At 34.7% G+C, this 18,142-nt stretch overlaps 1 protein-coding gene across 1 annotated transcript in view; it reads left to right on the top strand.

Moving 5' to 3' along the window:
- Positions 1–18,142, top strand: part of tow (target of wingless repressor) — a 128,449-nt gene that overhangs the window by 56,205 nt on the left and 54,102 nt on the right. Inside the window, exon 2 of the mRNA XM_085946364.1 lies at positions 9,819–10,228. Coding sequence (XP_085802490.1) covers positions 10,147–10,228 — 82 coding nt within the window. The 5' untranslated portion in view covers positions 9,819–10,146. The remainder of the gene's footprint in view (positions 1–9,818; positions 10,229–18,142) is intronic.

Genomic DNA, 18,142 nt, shown 5'->3' with positions numbered 1-18,142 from the left:
GAAAGAGAATTTTTAAATATGGTATTATTTTCAATAGAAATGATCTTAACTAAGGACAATGTTTCTGCATAGTGTTTTCTGCTAATGAAATTTTAGTTATGACAAATGTCTCTGCATTCCGCTCTAAGACTACAATGAGCAGCCGCTAGACAGTATTGGTTAGTTTTAAAAATCCAATTAAGCCCTGCATAACCAAGCCATAATAAATAACTGTCAAAAACTAGTCATATATCTATAAAATATGTAAATTTATGCCATTACATCATACATAAATTTGGATATTTTATAGATAGAAGAATATTTTTTATCTATTATGGTTTGGTTTATCCACGGTATACTAAATTTAAAAAAAAACTAACTTACACCATCTGTAATATTATGTATTCTTAATTCAACGAATAAAATCAAATATGACTGAAAAAGTGCACACTATTTTTGTCAGATCGCCCATAGCATACCAAAACTGGTTTGGCGTAGGCAGGATTTAATTGATTTTTAAAAACTAGCCAACACTCTCTGCTAATTGTAGCTTGGTTAAATTAAAACAAATATGTTTGATTAACAAAGTTTATTGTGAACAATTTGTCTTGGATCTTAATAGCCTACATCCACCCTTCGCCACTGAGCTATTAATTGCATAAAATAAAAAATTAGCATTACGATATTTTTTTATCTTAATATATTACATGAGAGATAAAGTCGTACATTTTTTACGCGAAAAATATTGATTTTTACATTATTTAATAAAAATAATTTGACTTTCAAAAGAAATGTTTGTTGCTAAATCAAATACTAACATTGATATTTTTCAATTCATAGTTTGGGTTCGCAAATATTTCACTAAATACTAAAAATTAATATACATATATAAAATTCCAATTTGTAATTATGTTCTTTATATCTAAATTAAATAATTTTATTAATGTAAATTAATTCACTGCGGAACAATTAAGCCTGGATTCGGCACTATAAAGGTACAAGCGGTGGCTTTGAAAGCTTTGAGGTAGATATGCAAAGCACGTTTATCGCCATTTTGTACGTAAAATGAAAATACAATGTAGTGATAAAGCCTAATTTCAAATTGTTTTCACTATGGATTAGAAAAAAACATATTTTTTTGTCACTTGCTTGGTCACGTATAAAAAACGATAATATAATTTTATTTTATTATTAGATTTACGATTCCTTATCATTAGTGAATAAAATAGGATTTTTATAGCATTGTTTACATTGTAACAATGAACTATTAATTGGATACAGACATACATCATTCAATCCACTGTCGAATGAAAGCTAACCTAACCTAACCAGTATAAGTATTTGTATGTTGTATCATTGGTCTAGCCGGTGTTGGCACAAAAGAGTACCACCGGATGACAAGAACTATACAGCGATTATCTTTCGAGCTACGTGTTCAGTGACGTCCCGTGGGGGTAGGCAGATTGAGCGTCGCTTGGGGGCGGCAGTTACTCGAAGGGTGGCAAATTGAGGAAAACCATTTGGAATATATAGAAATAGGTACCTAAACTTAGTAAGAACGAAAATATCTTTTCATTAAAAAATTCAGCTCATTGGTTTTGTCGGGTTTGCGATATCTAGTTTACTAGACGTCTATATTAATCTGATATTTTGTAAGTAATGTATCCATGCAACACATTTCTTAGATATTGGATGGATGGAAGGATGATAAAAATAATGTATAAAAAAATTAGGCGGCATTTCGGCGCTGCTTCTGGGCGGAATTTTATCTAGGGACGTCACTATACGTGTTTGCCCATTTTTTGCAAACGATATTTGATCGCATTGATCCCTTATTCACTAATTTCGTTTATTATCCGTGTGCGTTATTATCAACATGCATCACGCCATATTAATATGGCTGCCGCCTTCGATTTGAACCCTTCCATTTCTATATGGCACAACGTTAAAAATTAGATCATGGTGGAGGATAAATAATAATTTCGACAAAAGCTCTCAGCAAATTTAATTAATTAATTAATTAAAAAAATCCATTGAAAATACACATTGCCAATTATTAATAACAACACATTTAGGTAAAATTGTAAAAACAGGACTCGAAAATGAATCGGAGTGGACTGGACCGCAGCTAGACTATTGTGTAGTGTATTGCCGTATCAAAACAGAAATTTTAATATACCTACAATATTTAGCTATATATTTCAATAAACAGATTCTCTCTCGCCAATTTTATATATGCAGCTAAAACAATACATTTATCATTATTTTTAAGATGAATAATCATGCTGAACACTGAGAAATGCGTATGTAAGTAAGGCCATCCGCTCACGCAGAAACTAAAATCTGACGAACTGGTTGGTGATGGAACTCATAAACTGACCCGTGACTGATTCTTCGCACACGGTGCTACTGAAACCCAATAATATCATAACCTCAAACTGTTAAACCCATTGTCTTTCCTACTTCATTCTAAGCTTTTCCGTAATATCTTTACGGAAATATTCTGGCAGCCTGTAATAATTATACAGAAGTAATATCGATCAGATGTTCAAAATCTAAATCAGAAAAGTTGGTTATTATATCTTTTGAAGAGAGAGAATACTGGTTTATAAACGATATATTGCGAAAGATTTTTTTTTATTTCTTCGCGGAATCTACGGTTTTACCTCGTAGAAGACATTTGAGAAACGCTGGACCATGGCCCCCACAAGGGGGGGGGGGAGGGGGCTGACAGGGCTCTAGCCTGGGTGCCCGACGTGGCAGATCGACCAGCCAAGTGAGATAAACACACAACACAAAATTGCACTAACAGTAAATAAATGTCGCCTGCGGTGATTTTTCACGTCTAGCATACTAACATATAATAAAATGTGGTTATGCGATGCATTTTTGATTATTGTCGATATTCGACAAGTCAATGAATTGTGCATAGCAACACAAAACTGGATGTATTACAAATACAAAAAAATCGCTAAAAATACCCTTGTTTTTACCTCGAACACCATTTGGAATATGCAACTGTAGATCGTCACACTACGTTTAACCTTCGCAATAGGTAGGGAGGCCCGCCAAAGTTCCTAGCCTGGGGGCCCGCTTTGGGATGTGGAGGCCATGCGCTGGACTGTACCGATACGTGTTATTTATTTAATTTTCATTATAAAGTATTACTTAGTTTAACTAGCAGGTATATAGTGCCTACTATACATATATTATCTACACAATTCGTACGTGCAGTCTAGGCATACTTAACATAAAAGTGTTGTAAAATAGACGCAGAATATTTAATGAGAAAAACACCTGTGCATGTGTTTTGGCTGTTCCCGCTTCTGTTTAATTCGCTTTTAATAGTTCGCGGAAGAGCCCCATATGCTTGCGCGGTTTTTATAGCCTTAACCTACGGCAGATAATGTAACCCACATTCAATTGGCTACTGTAACTTCGTTATTTGAGTATATTAATTCTTAAATGTAAGTGTACTATTGAATTAGATGACTGAATGTATCTAATTATAATATGTTATATTGAAAGATATTTATTAATCAAGCAGATATACGTATTGAGAGGTTTTTATAATGGGCTATACATCTTTAAATAATTAACAAAACAATGATTTGGAATAACCTCAGAAATATAAATAATTACAAGGGTACAAAAAGAACTTTTTATATACCACGTTTTAAAATTTTTCTGTTGAATCATATAAACTTGACAATTCTATGTATTAATAAATACTTTTTTTTGTACTTGAAAGAAATACTGAATAAATATAGAATACTGAAATGTCATTTTGACATTTCATATTGATTTCTATAGTAACGCACGTATGTATTAATAATTTAATTGCTAGGACCCCCTTATCAACCAATAATAGTGTTTTACTGTTAACGATTTTTTTTTGAAACATACAAAACAGAATTAACTAAAAATTCAATTCTGCTTAAAGATGGTCAACACTCAGTATTAAAAGAATGAATTGTCGTCATGTTCTGATATATTCTAATAGTTTCAAATGTCTAGCTAGTCGGGAAGTTAGTTAAAAATCTTCAATCGTCCAATACAAATCTTGCACAAACAAAAAAAAATTTGTACTGGACACACAAGAAAAAATCTGTACCGAACAAACAAGAATACGAGCTAATGAAAACGTAGTAATATAAGAAAAAAATTTACCGATCAGGAACCGCATCCATCACAATGCATGCAGTGAACTTTGCCGAGTAAGCTACCGATGCGATTACTAATCACACGGATATTTACCAAAAACTGTGTATTTGAGTTGGTAAGGCCGTCAAAAAGAATCGTTACGTTTTGACAGTATTTTGATACCGATACTAAAATCGTTACATTATTTCGAAACCGATAATGATATTTTGCTTGCTTTTGATATGATACTGATACCTGCTCATCTATTCTATACACAAGGCTGCTATCGGCGGCTATCATCGAGAGTAGTTTATCATATTTATGTATTGAGGCGGTTAATTGTTACAATAAGTTAACCGTCTGACCTGTCAAAAAGTGGTATCTTTTAACAGCACCTATCTTGGCTGTGTTAACTTTTAGAGCGAGATATATAGTTTTGACAGTTTAGAACTTATTGTAACAATTATAATATATCAAAACATAAATATGATAAACTATCCTCGATAGCCACCGATTGCAATCTTGTGTAATAGAATAGATGCGCATGTATCGATACATTTTCTTTCGATTTGACGGCCTTAGTTGCTGTTAATCTAAATAATATTTTGTAAAAACATTAATTCTTAGATGGCCTCCTGATTCCTGTAGTTTGAGTTTAGTTTTAACATACTTACACTCGCTTTAATTAATTGAACATTTTTCCTGTTTAATAAAATATATAACACAAGATGTATTAATAATGAAAACAAAAATAAACATTATATTATTTGGAATACCTCAGAAACATACCTACGTATTAGAACAAATATTTATATCCAGCGGGTTCTGGTACATGTGTTTTACTAATTTAAGTATTTTTAATTGTAAAATATCTACTTATTATGTCGAAATTTACTATGTATCCAAGGGTTTATCTGAAATTTGGTTAATATTGGCGTCCATTTTCGGAACATTTTGTTCTAATAAGCACGTTTCTGAGGTTGTTCCAATTTTTTTTATATTTCATAAGCAATGTTGTATTATCAAATATTATTCATAACGTTGAAAAGAAAATATTATTTGTTTATGATAATGATTTAAAAATAATACATAAGTTGTGAAAAATATCGTGATGATAATAATAAACGAAGCCATAGATACCAAAGAAATTCCGCGGTTTATATAATATTATGCGGCACGTGGTGTTTAATCTACAATTTGTTGCGCTCCGGCACATTGATTAATTATTGTTGAGTTGAAAAGTTTTTGTATACAACAAACTTTTTCGTGAAACAATAATATCAACTTCTATTTTTAAATTGATCGTGTCTGTTTAGCTATTCATTTTGTATTACCTTGATTACATTTTGTTATAATCATCAGCCGGGGTCAATCGAGTGCTGAATACGTCATAATATATCTTTTCTAGATCCTCACAATCCTTTAAGCGTTTGGAAGGTCATCGCCACGTATTTCTGCAGAACTTAATTAGATAATTCGTTTGTGTAGTCAGTGACATCCCTAGATAAAATGCCGCCCCATGTTTTTATACAGTATTTTTATCATCCTTTCATGAGTCCAATATCTAAGAAATGTGTTGTATGGATACATTACTAACAATATAGCAGACTGTAATTATTCGCATATCTGCACGTGTCATTTCTGGTCACCAAGGACATCGAATGGCAACGGAAGTAAACTAGACATCGCGAACCCTACAAAACCAGTGATCTGATTTTTTCAATGGAAAGATAATTTCGTTATTATTAAGTTTAGGTAGCTATTTATATATATTCCAAAAAATTCTCCTCGATTTGCCGCCCCTCGAGAAACTGCCGCCCCCAAGCGACGCTCAATCTGCCTACCCCCACGGGACGTCACTGCGTGTAGTGGATTTTAAGCTGGCTAGCTGGCTATAACTCATGACCATGTGACTAGTCAAGCAGCACAATGCCAATATAAAAGATTAATCAAATAACATAGACCCTCGGCTGCATATAGATGACGGGTGGAGATGGGGTAACTCAAATCAGACCCTCAAAGCTACACTGGGCTTCCCGCTGACGGGATCCGACCGAACAGAACCGCCAGGATCCCTCCGCACATGGGACCAATTGGCCACGCCGACTTGATATCAACCAAGGCCAACTTTGAGGCATCTGGAAAGTTTGCTGCGTCATATGGAGTACGGAATAATTCCGATCTCTCCTTAGATTCATCACTTTCAAATCCTGACTCCTCTGTTTCGGCAGACGGTTTCCGTACACTTCGTGCCACTAAAGATAAATGACGGTAGAGAAAGATTATTTTTTACAATCAGTGCCGTTAATAATTGATCGCCATATTGTTATGGTGGTATGCAGCCAATGAGGTATCGCCTGATCGCTGGCGAGCTAAATCTGAATGTGGCCTCGGTGCGATCTTCGCTTGTAAAGGCATTTCTATGAGCACAGCAAAAATTTTGGGGGCCATGGCACTGAGCAGCGAAGAGAGCTCACAAAGATGTGTATTCTTAAATAGTAAAAGAGCCTTTATTACCTTTTATCAAATAGATGGAAACTCTTCTTATATAAATCAACCAAATTTCAGATAACTTAATTTCTTTGTTCTTTCATATCCTTCATTGAAAGTTGAATCCAAATGAACTTTTGGATTGGTATCAGTTTTGATAAATTAATTATGGAGCTTTACGCCTAGCCTACTCAGATATTACAAGGCTGACTCTTATAGTAATTATTATTTGCTAGATGGTTATTAATAACTTTTATTTTATTTATTTTTTATTGAAATTAAAAAATATTATTCCATTTTGGTTTCCTTATCTACAAAATGGTTGGGAAACTCTTCAATACACAATTAGAAAATGGATTACATTTCATTACATATTCAACAGGAATGGTTATTAATTAATTCAAAGATTTATGATCGAACAAACTAAAACGGCTAAATACATTAGAACTTAAATTCAAATTCAGTCAACAGACGTTTTCAATAATTTTCTCCCACCTGTAAAGATCCAGCACGGATCTGTCGCTTCAGTTATTATTGTTAATTCAGTCACTTCATCGAAGATAATACTACATCTGGAAAGCTCACGCTCTCGTGGTTTTCTTTCTTCTACATTACCAGTGGTCATTGTATTCTTCAGGCAGGTTGAAGAACGCGGAAAGCGGAACATCCTCCGCTAGCACTATACCTCGAACGCCATCGCAGTCCATTGCTTAAGGCTTTGACATTTAAAAGTTTAATTCCCGATTAGGTCATAATATATATATGTGATTGTATCAAAGCATACTATGTATGCATGTGATTGCTTCACTATGTACCAATTATTATTTTACTACTACTCTACTGTATGTAATTGGGTCTCATGGTCAGATGTAGTACTAAATAATATAAATCAATTCTCTTACTATTGACTTTTCAGGGAGTTCCATCGATATAGTATTTGTGATAATGCGATATTTTCATATATCGGTGAGATGACGCATGGCGTTTTTGGACACTCTTTCAGCTGTCATTAGCAGCTATCGCAGTTATTGAAGCGTGAGCTAAGGTATATTATATCATCATCATCATCAGCCGGGGTCAATCCACTGCTGGATGGAGGCCTCCCCAAATTTCTTCGAACTCTATCGGTCCTGTGTCGTTCGCTGCCACGTATTTCCGCCGAACTTTATCAGTTCGTCAACCCAGCGGCTTTTAGGGCGACCCTGTGGCCATTTGTACCATTGGATGACGGCATTTGTCCAGCGGCCGCCCTTTTGGCGAGCAATGTGCTCCGCCCATCTCCATTTCAGCTGTTTGGCAACGTCTATTACATCGCGTACTCCTGTCTGATTCCTAACCCATTCGTTTCTCTTGGTCCTTTCGCGTGATGCCCAATATACACCTCTCCATGCCTCGCTGTGCGACTCTTAGCCTTTGGACATCTCTCGTGTTGAGGGTCCACGTCTCGCAGCCATACGTGAGCACGGGCAGCACACATTGGTTGAACACCATACGCTTAAGACGTAATGGTAAGTCATTCTTGGAGATACTACTTAGACATCAGAAAGCACTCCATCCCAGCTTTGTTCAGCGAGCAATTCCATCGTGCATGCTTCCGTCTATGAGCATCTGCTGTCCGAGATAGACGTAGCTGCAGACTTGCTCGAGTTGGGTGCCATTAATACAGATAATTGCAGGGTCCGAAAAGCAGTTCCTCATCACTTTTGTCTTTGAGACATTTATCTTCAGGCCGACCATTATATATTAACATATATATATATATATATATTCGAATGTTCTTGCTAAATTAAATTAAACCGAAAACATTACTACGTATTTTAATTAATTCTCTCTGTTGCTAACCATAATATATACGCATTTTCGTACCGAGTAGGGGGCCATAGCATGCCTATCACGTATTTTACGAAATCTTTGAAAGCATCCTCGAAACTTGGTAAAGTTGTACGTGGGACAAGGGCTGAGGGCAATAAGGGGCGGGGTGAGGTGGTCTCGCGATATGATATTAAATATTTAAGTACCAATCGTACAATAGCCATGGAAAGTCATGCAGAGCTATAGCCCGCCATTAGTCTTTCACGAACTTATGAAATTATCAACTTTTCTTTTCGTATTGTTCTGCGATGCGGCGGGGATTCTATGGGAATATTGTCTATTTTATGAAATAATAGCAAGAAGCAACAGGGAAGTTCTGAAGTGAAATATAATTGGCGATATTGTCAGGAGAATTGACAAAACGTACGAAGAAAAATAAAACAAGAAAAAACTATTTCTCTTTATTTATTTACTATTTTGATTTACGAACATTTGCTTTGACAAAAATTATTGCTGATAGAATTTTATTACAACAAAAATATATTTAAACCGAAAGAAACTACCTTTTAGGAAAATCATTCGAAGGACTGGCATTCTACGAGTAAATCACGTCTTTAACTCTCCAGTGATGGCTTTTATTCAAACCTAAACTCACTCTTACCTAAATGGAATATGTCAATATACGAAACAATTGTATCGAACAGTTATTGGCCTAGGTACTATTTGACATTCTTATTCGTATTGTGCCATCTCCTAGCGGAGGTCGGCCACCATCAAGGCGATCTTATCTTTGTCGTCTGCTAACCGGAACAGTTCAGTAGAGCTGCACTCGTACCAATCACGGAGGTTATTAAGCCACGAAATGCGGCGTCGTCCTCTGCTACGCTTCCCATTGATCTTTCCTTAAATGACAAGTTGGGGAATACTGTATTTTTGTCCTCTCATAATGTGGCCGAGGTACTGTAGATTCCTGGTTTTGATACTACGTAGAACTTCTCGGTCCTTCCCCATTCGATTGAGAGCTTCGACATTTGTCACCCGGTCAGTGCAAGGAATTTTGAGGATGCGTCTATACAGCCACATCTCGAAAGCTTCAAGTCTCCGTGACATCTCTTACATCTCGTACATTTATTATGTGATATTTACATAGGTAATACCTATAATAAAATAATTTCAATCAATACCTATTTGAGTAACATGGTTGCCATTTTATTTGGAGGATACATACGTGTCTATGACATTACCAGTGGCATATTGCACCTTGGGAGAACAAATAACGGATGCTCACGATTTCTCAGACAGTTCGATATTACTGCACTAGCATATTAGCAATATAAAATTTATATATCAATTTAAATGGTTTTATAATATATTTTCATATTTTTTGTACTTAGGTAAATAAACAATAATCTTTATATTACTTCAAAATATAAACATTAATATTATATAAAATAATGAGAATGTGAATGTGAATAAAGAAAAAAACAAACAGTGGTAGGTATATCAGTGAAATAAAATAGCAGTGGAGTGACATTTATAAAAAAACAACATGCATCTGCTAGTTGCTGTCAAGTGGAAATAATAATTTGTAATATTTTACTGTTAAAAAAATCGAACGAGATGTGGTGAATATTAAAATGTAGACAATCGCTCTAGTGCTGTGAGAGTGGAGAGAAAGGAGGTAAAGAGATGACGAAGTACAGATAGGAAGCAGAAGAAGACATGGGTTGTGGTCAAAGCAAGATCAACTTGTACCCCAGGAGGAACAAAGGTGGCAGCAAAGGGCAGAACGGAAAGAAATCAGGTGAGTGCATTTTATCTAAGTTATTGTTTTAATTTTTTCAGTTCCTGGCGGGTTGGTTATCAAACTTCTTTAATATGAGGAATATTTGTTTGCCCTTCACTTATCGCACCTGGTCCATGGTCTGGATCTAAAAAAAATGTGATTTTGATCTGGCCGCACGATTCAAATCCGGATTTGCAGATTTAGAGGGAGTCGTGTGGTGCAATACTCCACCGTCGCCATTATTTTAATAAAGGGCGTGTTAAAAATAATTATTTTGAAGAAATAGGCAAATCGAAATAATGTTTCAATTTATTTGATTTTTGATATACATTCAAAATTAATATTGATACTACTTAGGTATGCGTTAATTTTTCATATACTTCTAATACGTCATTACTTCTTAATATAATATGATTATTTTATTATAATACGGTACTTCAGTGAAACGGCAAATAATTTTCAACTATAGGTGCGACGAAATTTTGGACTCGCTGGCAATCGGAGAGCGAACGTCGAGCTGTGAACACGTCAATTTATTTCGTGATGGCGACGGGGGTATTAATTCTTAAATCGTGTGAAGATGACTAAAAACGTTACCCATTTACTTGGAAAAGAAAACATGTCAATGAATATATTATTATTGTTACTAATAGAACAATAAACAGAACATTAAATGGACGCATGTTGGATTTATATGACAAATTATATTTCGTTCGGCACGCGTCATTTGCACAATCAGCGCATCGCCTAGCCACGATCTTTTTAGATCATGCCTCAACTGAGGTATAGCCTTAATGCAATTAAGTATCTTATTGGAAACCCATGATAGTTTACAAAATAACACAATTATTAAGTATTTTTATCGATATCATAATAAATGTTAATATTAATATTTTATACTGATAAAATCAAGGTGTTCTTGATATTGATTTTTAAAAACTATTTTTCAACTCAGACACAAACTAACGCAGCACTAGAACATTTATTGTTATTTACGATATAAATGTCGTTCTAGATGTAGTTTTTGCCTCATTTGCTATCATTAAATTTCACTGTATAATGAATACCCCGATCAACCCTTATCAAGTAAAACTCCCTAATCACGGACCGGTGATTAAGTATTTACAGGGAACAATAAAAGTCACGACAAAACGACATTAAACTGTCCAGCAGGTAATATCGAACCACGGGCGCAATGGATATTTAGTTACTACTTTAGTACGAATAGAGTGAACGAAAGAAATCCTTCGCCATTACCTGTATCGAATCATCTGCGCAGCGGAAGTGCTCCCCGACGCCATTTCCTCTCCGTGATAACGACGTGTGTTTAACGGCGCCGGCCGGAAGTGGAGGGAGGGGTTACAGGACCAGAGGGGGAGATGAACGGCTGTGGCGGAAATTGAAATTTTATTAGGCTACACTCTAATATGTGTCTTTTGATTTGTTCCTCTGCTTATGATGAGATTTTTAATATCTTTTTAAATTCATTAAATGGGGTGGAGTTCTTAAATAAGTCATTTGGGGCAATGGGAAAATATGTAAGATTATTTATTTATTTCGCAAAATATTATAGTATTATAGGTTTTTGCTCAATGAACCATAATATTGTATAATCGGTATATAGAGAAGAACATAATATATTTTAAAAACAGTAATATGAAATAATTTATTATAAATACAAGCACGAGTTAAGAGAAAAAAGAATATGCTTATAGGTACAATACCTATATTAAAAAATCACTGAAATTATGAAAACTTATATTTAAATGTAATTCGACAAAAATATATCACAATAAACCTATCAAATACATTAGCTGTAAGACATACAGCGTCATAAAACACTACATCCATAATGAGATGGGAATCTTGAAGACCACAATATAGTTACGAATGATGTTGGTGGAAACATGGCAATTAATATTTCCAAGTATGAGTTGCAAATGAACTCTCAAAAAGACAAACATAAATGTTTAAAAGAAAGTGCCTTGTGTTGCCACTTGATAGCTAAAAAAAATCGTTTGGATTTTTATATTATTGTCAAAAGAAAAGTATCCGTACATACTTAAATAAAACATTTTATGATCTTAAGAATTAAATTTTCTTCTTTCTGTCATCTGGTTCGGCAACATATTTTATGGCTTCTTTCTTTTTAGTCATTATCTCATGGCTGAGTATCGTGATCATCATGAAATGCAGTCCGAAAAACTACCGAACGCATCTCAGATATTATATTGTCGAGAGCTTTTCCTTTACCTGGAATCTCTGGATGATTCACTGGTTTATCCTGTGCCCTGTCTAAGACATACTCAGCATTCAGCACCAACACAACATTTCGAAGGCAATAATTGCCTTGCGATCCCTTGCCCGCAGGGTCCATGACTCGATACCATGTACATGTAAGACCAATGATGGCACAAGTAGAGTTGGGTTTCGGGAATTTTCCGACGGGAATTCTCGAGAATATTTCGAGATTTCCCATCCCGAATCTCGAGAATTGAAATTTTTAACATTTTGGGAAATCCCGGATCTCGAGAATCTTTTCCCTGGATTTCTTTATTATCAAATATTAATTGAAAAAACGATTTTCTATATGAAAAAAGTGGACATAAAACACAAAACGTTCAAAGACTGATCGGGGGCATTTAACACAATTAAGCCAACGTCGACTCAAAATGAGCGCATCAGGGAATTTTGTGTCTCAAAAGCGTATGACGCAGCGATTGACAGTCTGTGTTTTTTGAAATTCTATTTTAATAAGTAATGTTTTGAATTATTTTTGTTTTCCTACTTTTATTTTGTTTGTCTTCTTAAATTAAATAAAAAAGTCATATTTTTTTGAAATTTGTTTGTTTTTACACTGATTTTAGGATTTTTACAGGTTTTTTTTTTTTAAATTTCCCGATATCTCGAGAATTCTCGAGAATTCTTTTCTGGAAATCCCGAATCTCGAGAATTCAAAATTTCATCATTTCGGGAAATCCCGAATCACGAGATTGAGATTTTCTCGGGAAATATCCAACTCTAGGCACAAGTATCATTTTCGTGGAAATTAAAAATCCTAAACCCTTCCATATAGTGGTAAGACGTGTCATCGCAGTTTGCGCAATCTGTGTACACTTTCTTATTTATGTTTCACATCCGGCTTGTGAGCTCAAATGTGAGCTTTGTAGCTTCCTGACACATATTTGAGAAGTAGGTAACATCTCGTTTATTCCCCAGGTGTAAAACTACTCTGCCGTTTGTGATGCTAATTGGGAGAGAAATAGTTGTGTACAAACAATTCAATTTATGCCCAGGCGAATTTAGCCGGGGCTGATTTTTAAAAGTTATTTATAATTTATAGTTTGCTTAAGTCACTCCGTATGTATTAGCGGTACACTATACGTCTTATTAACAACATTTTCGATAAAATCATGTTGTGAAGCTTTTAAATTAGTAATTTGTAATGCCAATTTCAAAAAAGTGATCCTATTGTCACAACTGCGCCAACGTATTTACGATCTAAAATGTAGTCGTATTCAATGTTTTTATTTATATGATGTAATTTTCTCTCACGGCTGTACTCGGATTAAGCCAATTGCTGCCTGTGCTTGCATTTGGACGGTGCTGCTCTACAGTCGTGATTCATTTCACCTTACGAAGACCCAGAGCAATTGTATACTGAGGTTCGAGAACAAATGCTTGCGGATGATAGTGGATGTGTAGTGAGCATATAGTTTCTCGTTACATATGATGGCTCACGAAAGCCTTAACCTGGCTTAATTGATTTCAAACTTATCAGATTCCGGCGTCCTGGATAGCTGCTAAATACAACCCTCAGGGTATATACGGCAGAGTTACGGGATGCTAGTATGTCTTGTCACCACGTGGTGTCCATATACTTTCGTATATTATGTTATCAGCTTTTCGGATTGTGCAGATATGATGTTCCGTAGTGTCGATTGCAATACGAGAACAATGTGCTGAGCAATTATTTTATCAAAATAAAATAATATAATGTAGAATATAAATTTAAAAATTCATGTGATTTTAAAATAATATAATAATTGGCTGTCCAATCTTACATAATAATATAATATAGATTAGTTCGACTAAAAATATAAAGGAGCATAGTTCGTCATAATATTATCACGTGTGACTAGAATTATTGTTATAATTCTAATGTAAGCATAGACACGATCCAACGTGACTTCTCTCGAACTTTTTGTATTATTTCCCACTACATACTTGTTTGACATATTATTATTGTTCATGGCGAGGTTCGATCAATGCTACTATTTTTCAACGAAATAATAGGGTAGACAGAGATTATTTGAAAGAATTTAAGAAGGGCATTTATTTTTATAGTCCAAAGCGTTATTATTTTGTCGGTACATTTGAGCTTTGAAAAAGCTACAAACAGCGATAACTCAACAATATTTTTTATTTTATGTACTCTATATTAGATTGACGTTGTGTAGTGTTAAGTAGTAACGTTATAACTACTTGTATTAAATAAATTTTATTCACGAATTTCATTCAACTTTACCAGCACCAATATGGCAATAGTTTAGTTGTCTTACCGTTCAGATGGCGCCACCAAATAGATATAAGGACCATAATGTATATATTTATACATATTTAGATGTTTTATTACCTACGTTTTTTGCTGTAAATTCGCTCCGTATTATAACAGCGAAGCTGTATCCGAGATATGTACGACGATTGTTTGTATCAGTTTAACAGTTTAATGCTCGTTTTATTCAATATTACAGCATCTACATAAAACAAACTGTGCGCTGAAAACTTTATTGAGGCATTAATGCAAAAGTTGGGTAAAGTTATCTGCTGTTGGCAAGGAACGTTTCGCGTTTAACGCGTTTCTTCGATTTCAAATTGAGACGTTGCCATGCTAATTATTTTACGATGCACTTGTACGATTTATTGCAGGTACTAAAATATAATTGTTGGGATTCTAATCTTCAATCTATGCTAATACTAGGCGTTATAGTAATTAAAGTAAATTAAACAAGAGCTTCATTTAAGACGATTGAAAATATATAATATATACTTACAGTTTTCATGAAAACATCATGCGCAAAAAACATTTTTGAACATTGCCATTGACATGCTGAGCTCTACGGGCTGTAAGAAGATTGCAGCGCAGTTCAATCAATCAAGATTGGGAGACTGCGATGGCTAGGTCATGTGCACCGTATGAATGACAATGAACCGGCAAAGAGAGTGATGTCCAGCAATCCAATAGGACGTAGAAGAAGAGGGAGGCCAAAGATTTGCTGGTTGGATGGAGCTGCCAGTGACTGCCGTATTCTGGGGGTACCAAATTGGAAAGCAGCCACACTGGATAGGGACAGGTGGAGGGAGCTGTTGGAGGAGGCCAGGACCCACACCGGGTTGTCGCGCCCCTGATGATGATGATGACTAAAATATAATTGCTGGAATTCTAATCTTCAATCTATGCTAATACTAGGCGTTATAGTAATTAAAGCAAATTAAACAAGAGCTTCATTTAGGACGATTGAAAATATATCCTTACAGTTTTCATGAAAACATCATGCGCAAAAACATTTTTTTATAATTAAATGTGACTAACAAGGAAATATTATTTTTTTAAATAGCGTTTCTTTTTCATAACCTATACTGATTGACAGTGATTTTCGATAGCTGAAGTATAATCTTTATATTAAATTTTCTCAATATATCGGGTGAAGATCATGTCGATTAGTTATACCAAGTTAAATCAGTTTATTTTCGTGGAATTTCTGTAATCGTAAACAATTTCGTCAAGAGTACCGCCTTGATTATATCACAGGGGTGACTGACGGACCTGTGATAATCAGAACCGCCCCCCCCCACACAGCCGGAGAGTAAACAAAAAGAAGTTCTTCTAAAAAAACTTATTTTTCGTAATATTATATTTTATATAAGTCTATATTATTATATCGTCGGTTCCTTGTAATCGTTACAACGTGTAAAACAGAATAAGCGCTTGAATGTGAGCTTGTTTGGTCATTTAATTTATTTGTAGTCATCCATTTGCGTTTTTACGTTTGTTGATTAGTTAAAGACACCCCCTTAAAAAATTACTTATGCGATAAGTGACCATTGAGTGTATACAATGCAGTAAAGGCCTGTTCGGACTATTCCAGTGATTTAGTCGAGTAGCGAGTGATTTGGTAAAAAACCGTGTCTGAACAGACAAATTTAGTCGAGTAGTTTAGTAAAATCGCCAGTCCAGTCAATCCATTTAATTCTAATATTTCGGCCGAGTGGCGACTTCCACCACGTCTCACTAAATCGTCGCTATAGGATTGGTTTATCGAATATACGTTTTTGTCAAAATCAACCTTTTAATGTAGAATGATTTTTTGTAGCTAAATGGACCAGAACCATCCTTTTCTTTAAATTGATTTGTAATGAATACAGCATTCATATGCTGTAAAAACAAGAATTTAAATACCTCTATGTATTTAAATATAGGATAATCAAATTGGTTTTTTGTCTCCTGAACATTTGAAATTTGGTCTATTCGACAAACCAATCCTACAGTGACGAAATACTAAAAAAGCCACGAAACAAGTCTGAACAGGCGAGTTCATTAGTCGCCGACTGCCGCAGAAATGGCACAGCGTTGGTGCAAAGATACTACTCGAAATAATATAACTTATAGTTATTATACTTCAATGCGACAAACCGTCGCGAAAGCGTGTTGATAGATCCGTAGATAAATGGCAATATTTTACAGAAAGCTTGTTGTTATTGAAGATAGGTAAAGAGGTACGTCATTTGAATTATTTTTGAAGTTACAAGTTTATCTGATAGACCGCAGCACTTTCGTGTCCGTTTTGAAATATCCGTCGCTCTCGTCGCTCTGTTCATTTCGACACGTCACTCACTAATGCACTATGTTCGGACACTTTTCAGTTACTAATTCACTAAATCACTGGTCACTCTACTAAATCACTCGGCCGGTCCGAATCGGCCTTTAGAGTTAGGTTATTCATTCAAAGATTGTGAAAAAAAAACATCTTCAGTTAAGAAGCATCTGCCGTGTCAATTTTTGTGAAATATAGTTGGATATCTTTCACCTTTCACCATAAACATACTGCGAGCCAAAAAGTAATCAACCAACGTGTTGACTAGGTGAGAAAAACTAGAGTAAACCAACTACTATAAATAAATTGTGATACATTATAACCGATTAGCATACCGATCAAGTGCAACGAATGATGTGTAAATAGCAATAATTTAGCAACGGAATGTGAGAAACGCAAGTGTTGGCGCCGAACCAGAATTTCCTCACCTAATTAATCATACGGTAAGTAGATATGCACGAAGTGAAAATCGCCAACTAACGATGATATCAAAGTCACGTCAAGATATTACATTGATGTGTTATGTCGCATGAGATGAAGTGATGAACTACGTGGTAGTGTAGTGATTATAAATTCTGGGGTAATGCATAGTCTTATTTAAATAAGTCGGCTTATATAATACTAGTTGGGCGATTATAGGATAAATAATAAATTCGAACTAAATAACGATAAACGAGTGAAACCGTATGTGACGTTGCAGGCAGTAGAACATTGGATATCCGCTGTTAAATAATCACGTTTTATATACTTACAAATAATTACAAGATAAAAAGAGCTTTTTATATACTTACAACATTTTTAAATTTTCTGTTGAATCATATAAACTTGACTTGACTAGCTTAAACGAACAAAAAATGTGTACTTGATAGAAACACTGAATAATGAAATGTCATTTAATATTGATTTCCATAGTAACGCACGTATATATTATTTAATAATTTAATTGCTAGGACCCCCTAGCAACCAATAATGGTATCGAAATAACTTTTCATACAAAACAGAATTAACTAAAAATGAATTCAATTTTACTTAAAGATGGCTAAAAGTATTAAAAATG

This window comes from Rhyacophila brunnea, unplaced genomic scaffold (assembly GCF_057557595.1).
Source record: "Rhyacophila brunnea isolate RB1 unplaced genomic scaffold, BYU_Rbru_1.0 scaffold_2, whole genome shotgun sequence".
Lineage (NCBI taxonomy): Eukaryota > Metazoa > Arthropoda > Insecta > Trichoptera > Rhyacophilidae > Rhyacophila > Rhyacophila brunnea.
The sequence above is the reverse complement of the archived record's forward strand: the minus strand, read 5'-3'. Positions and strand labels throughout refer to the sequence as shown.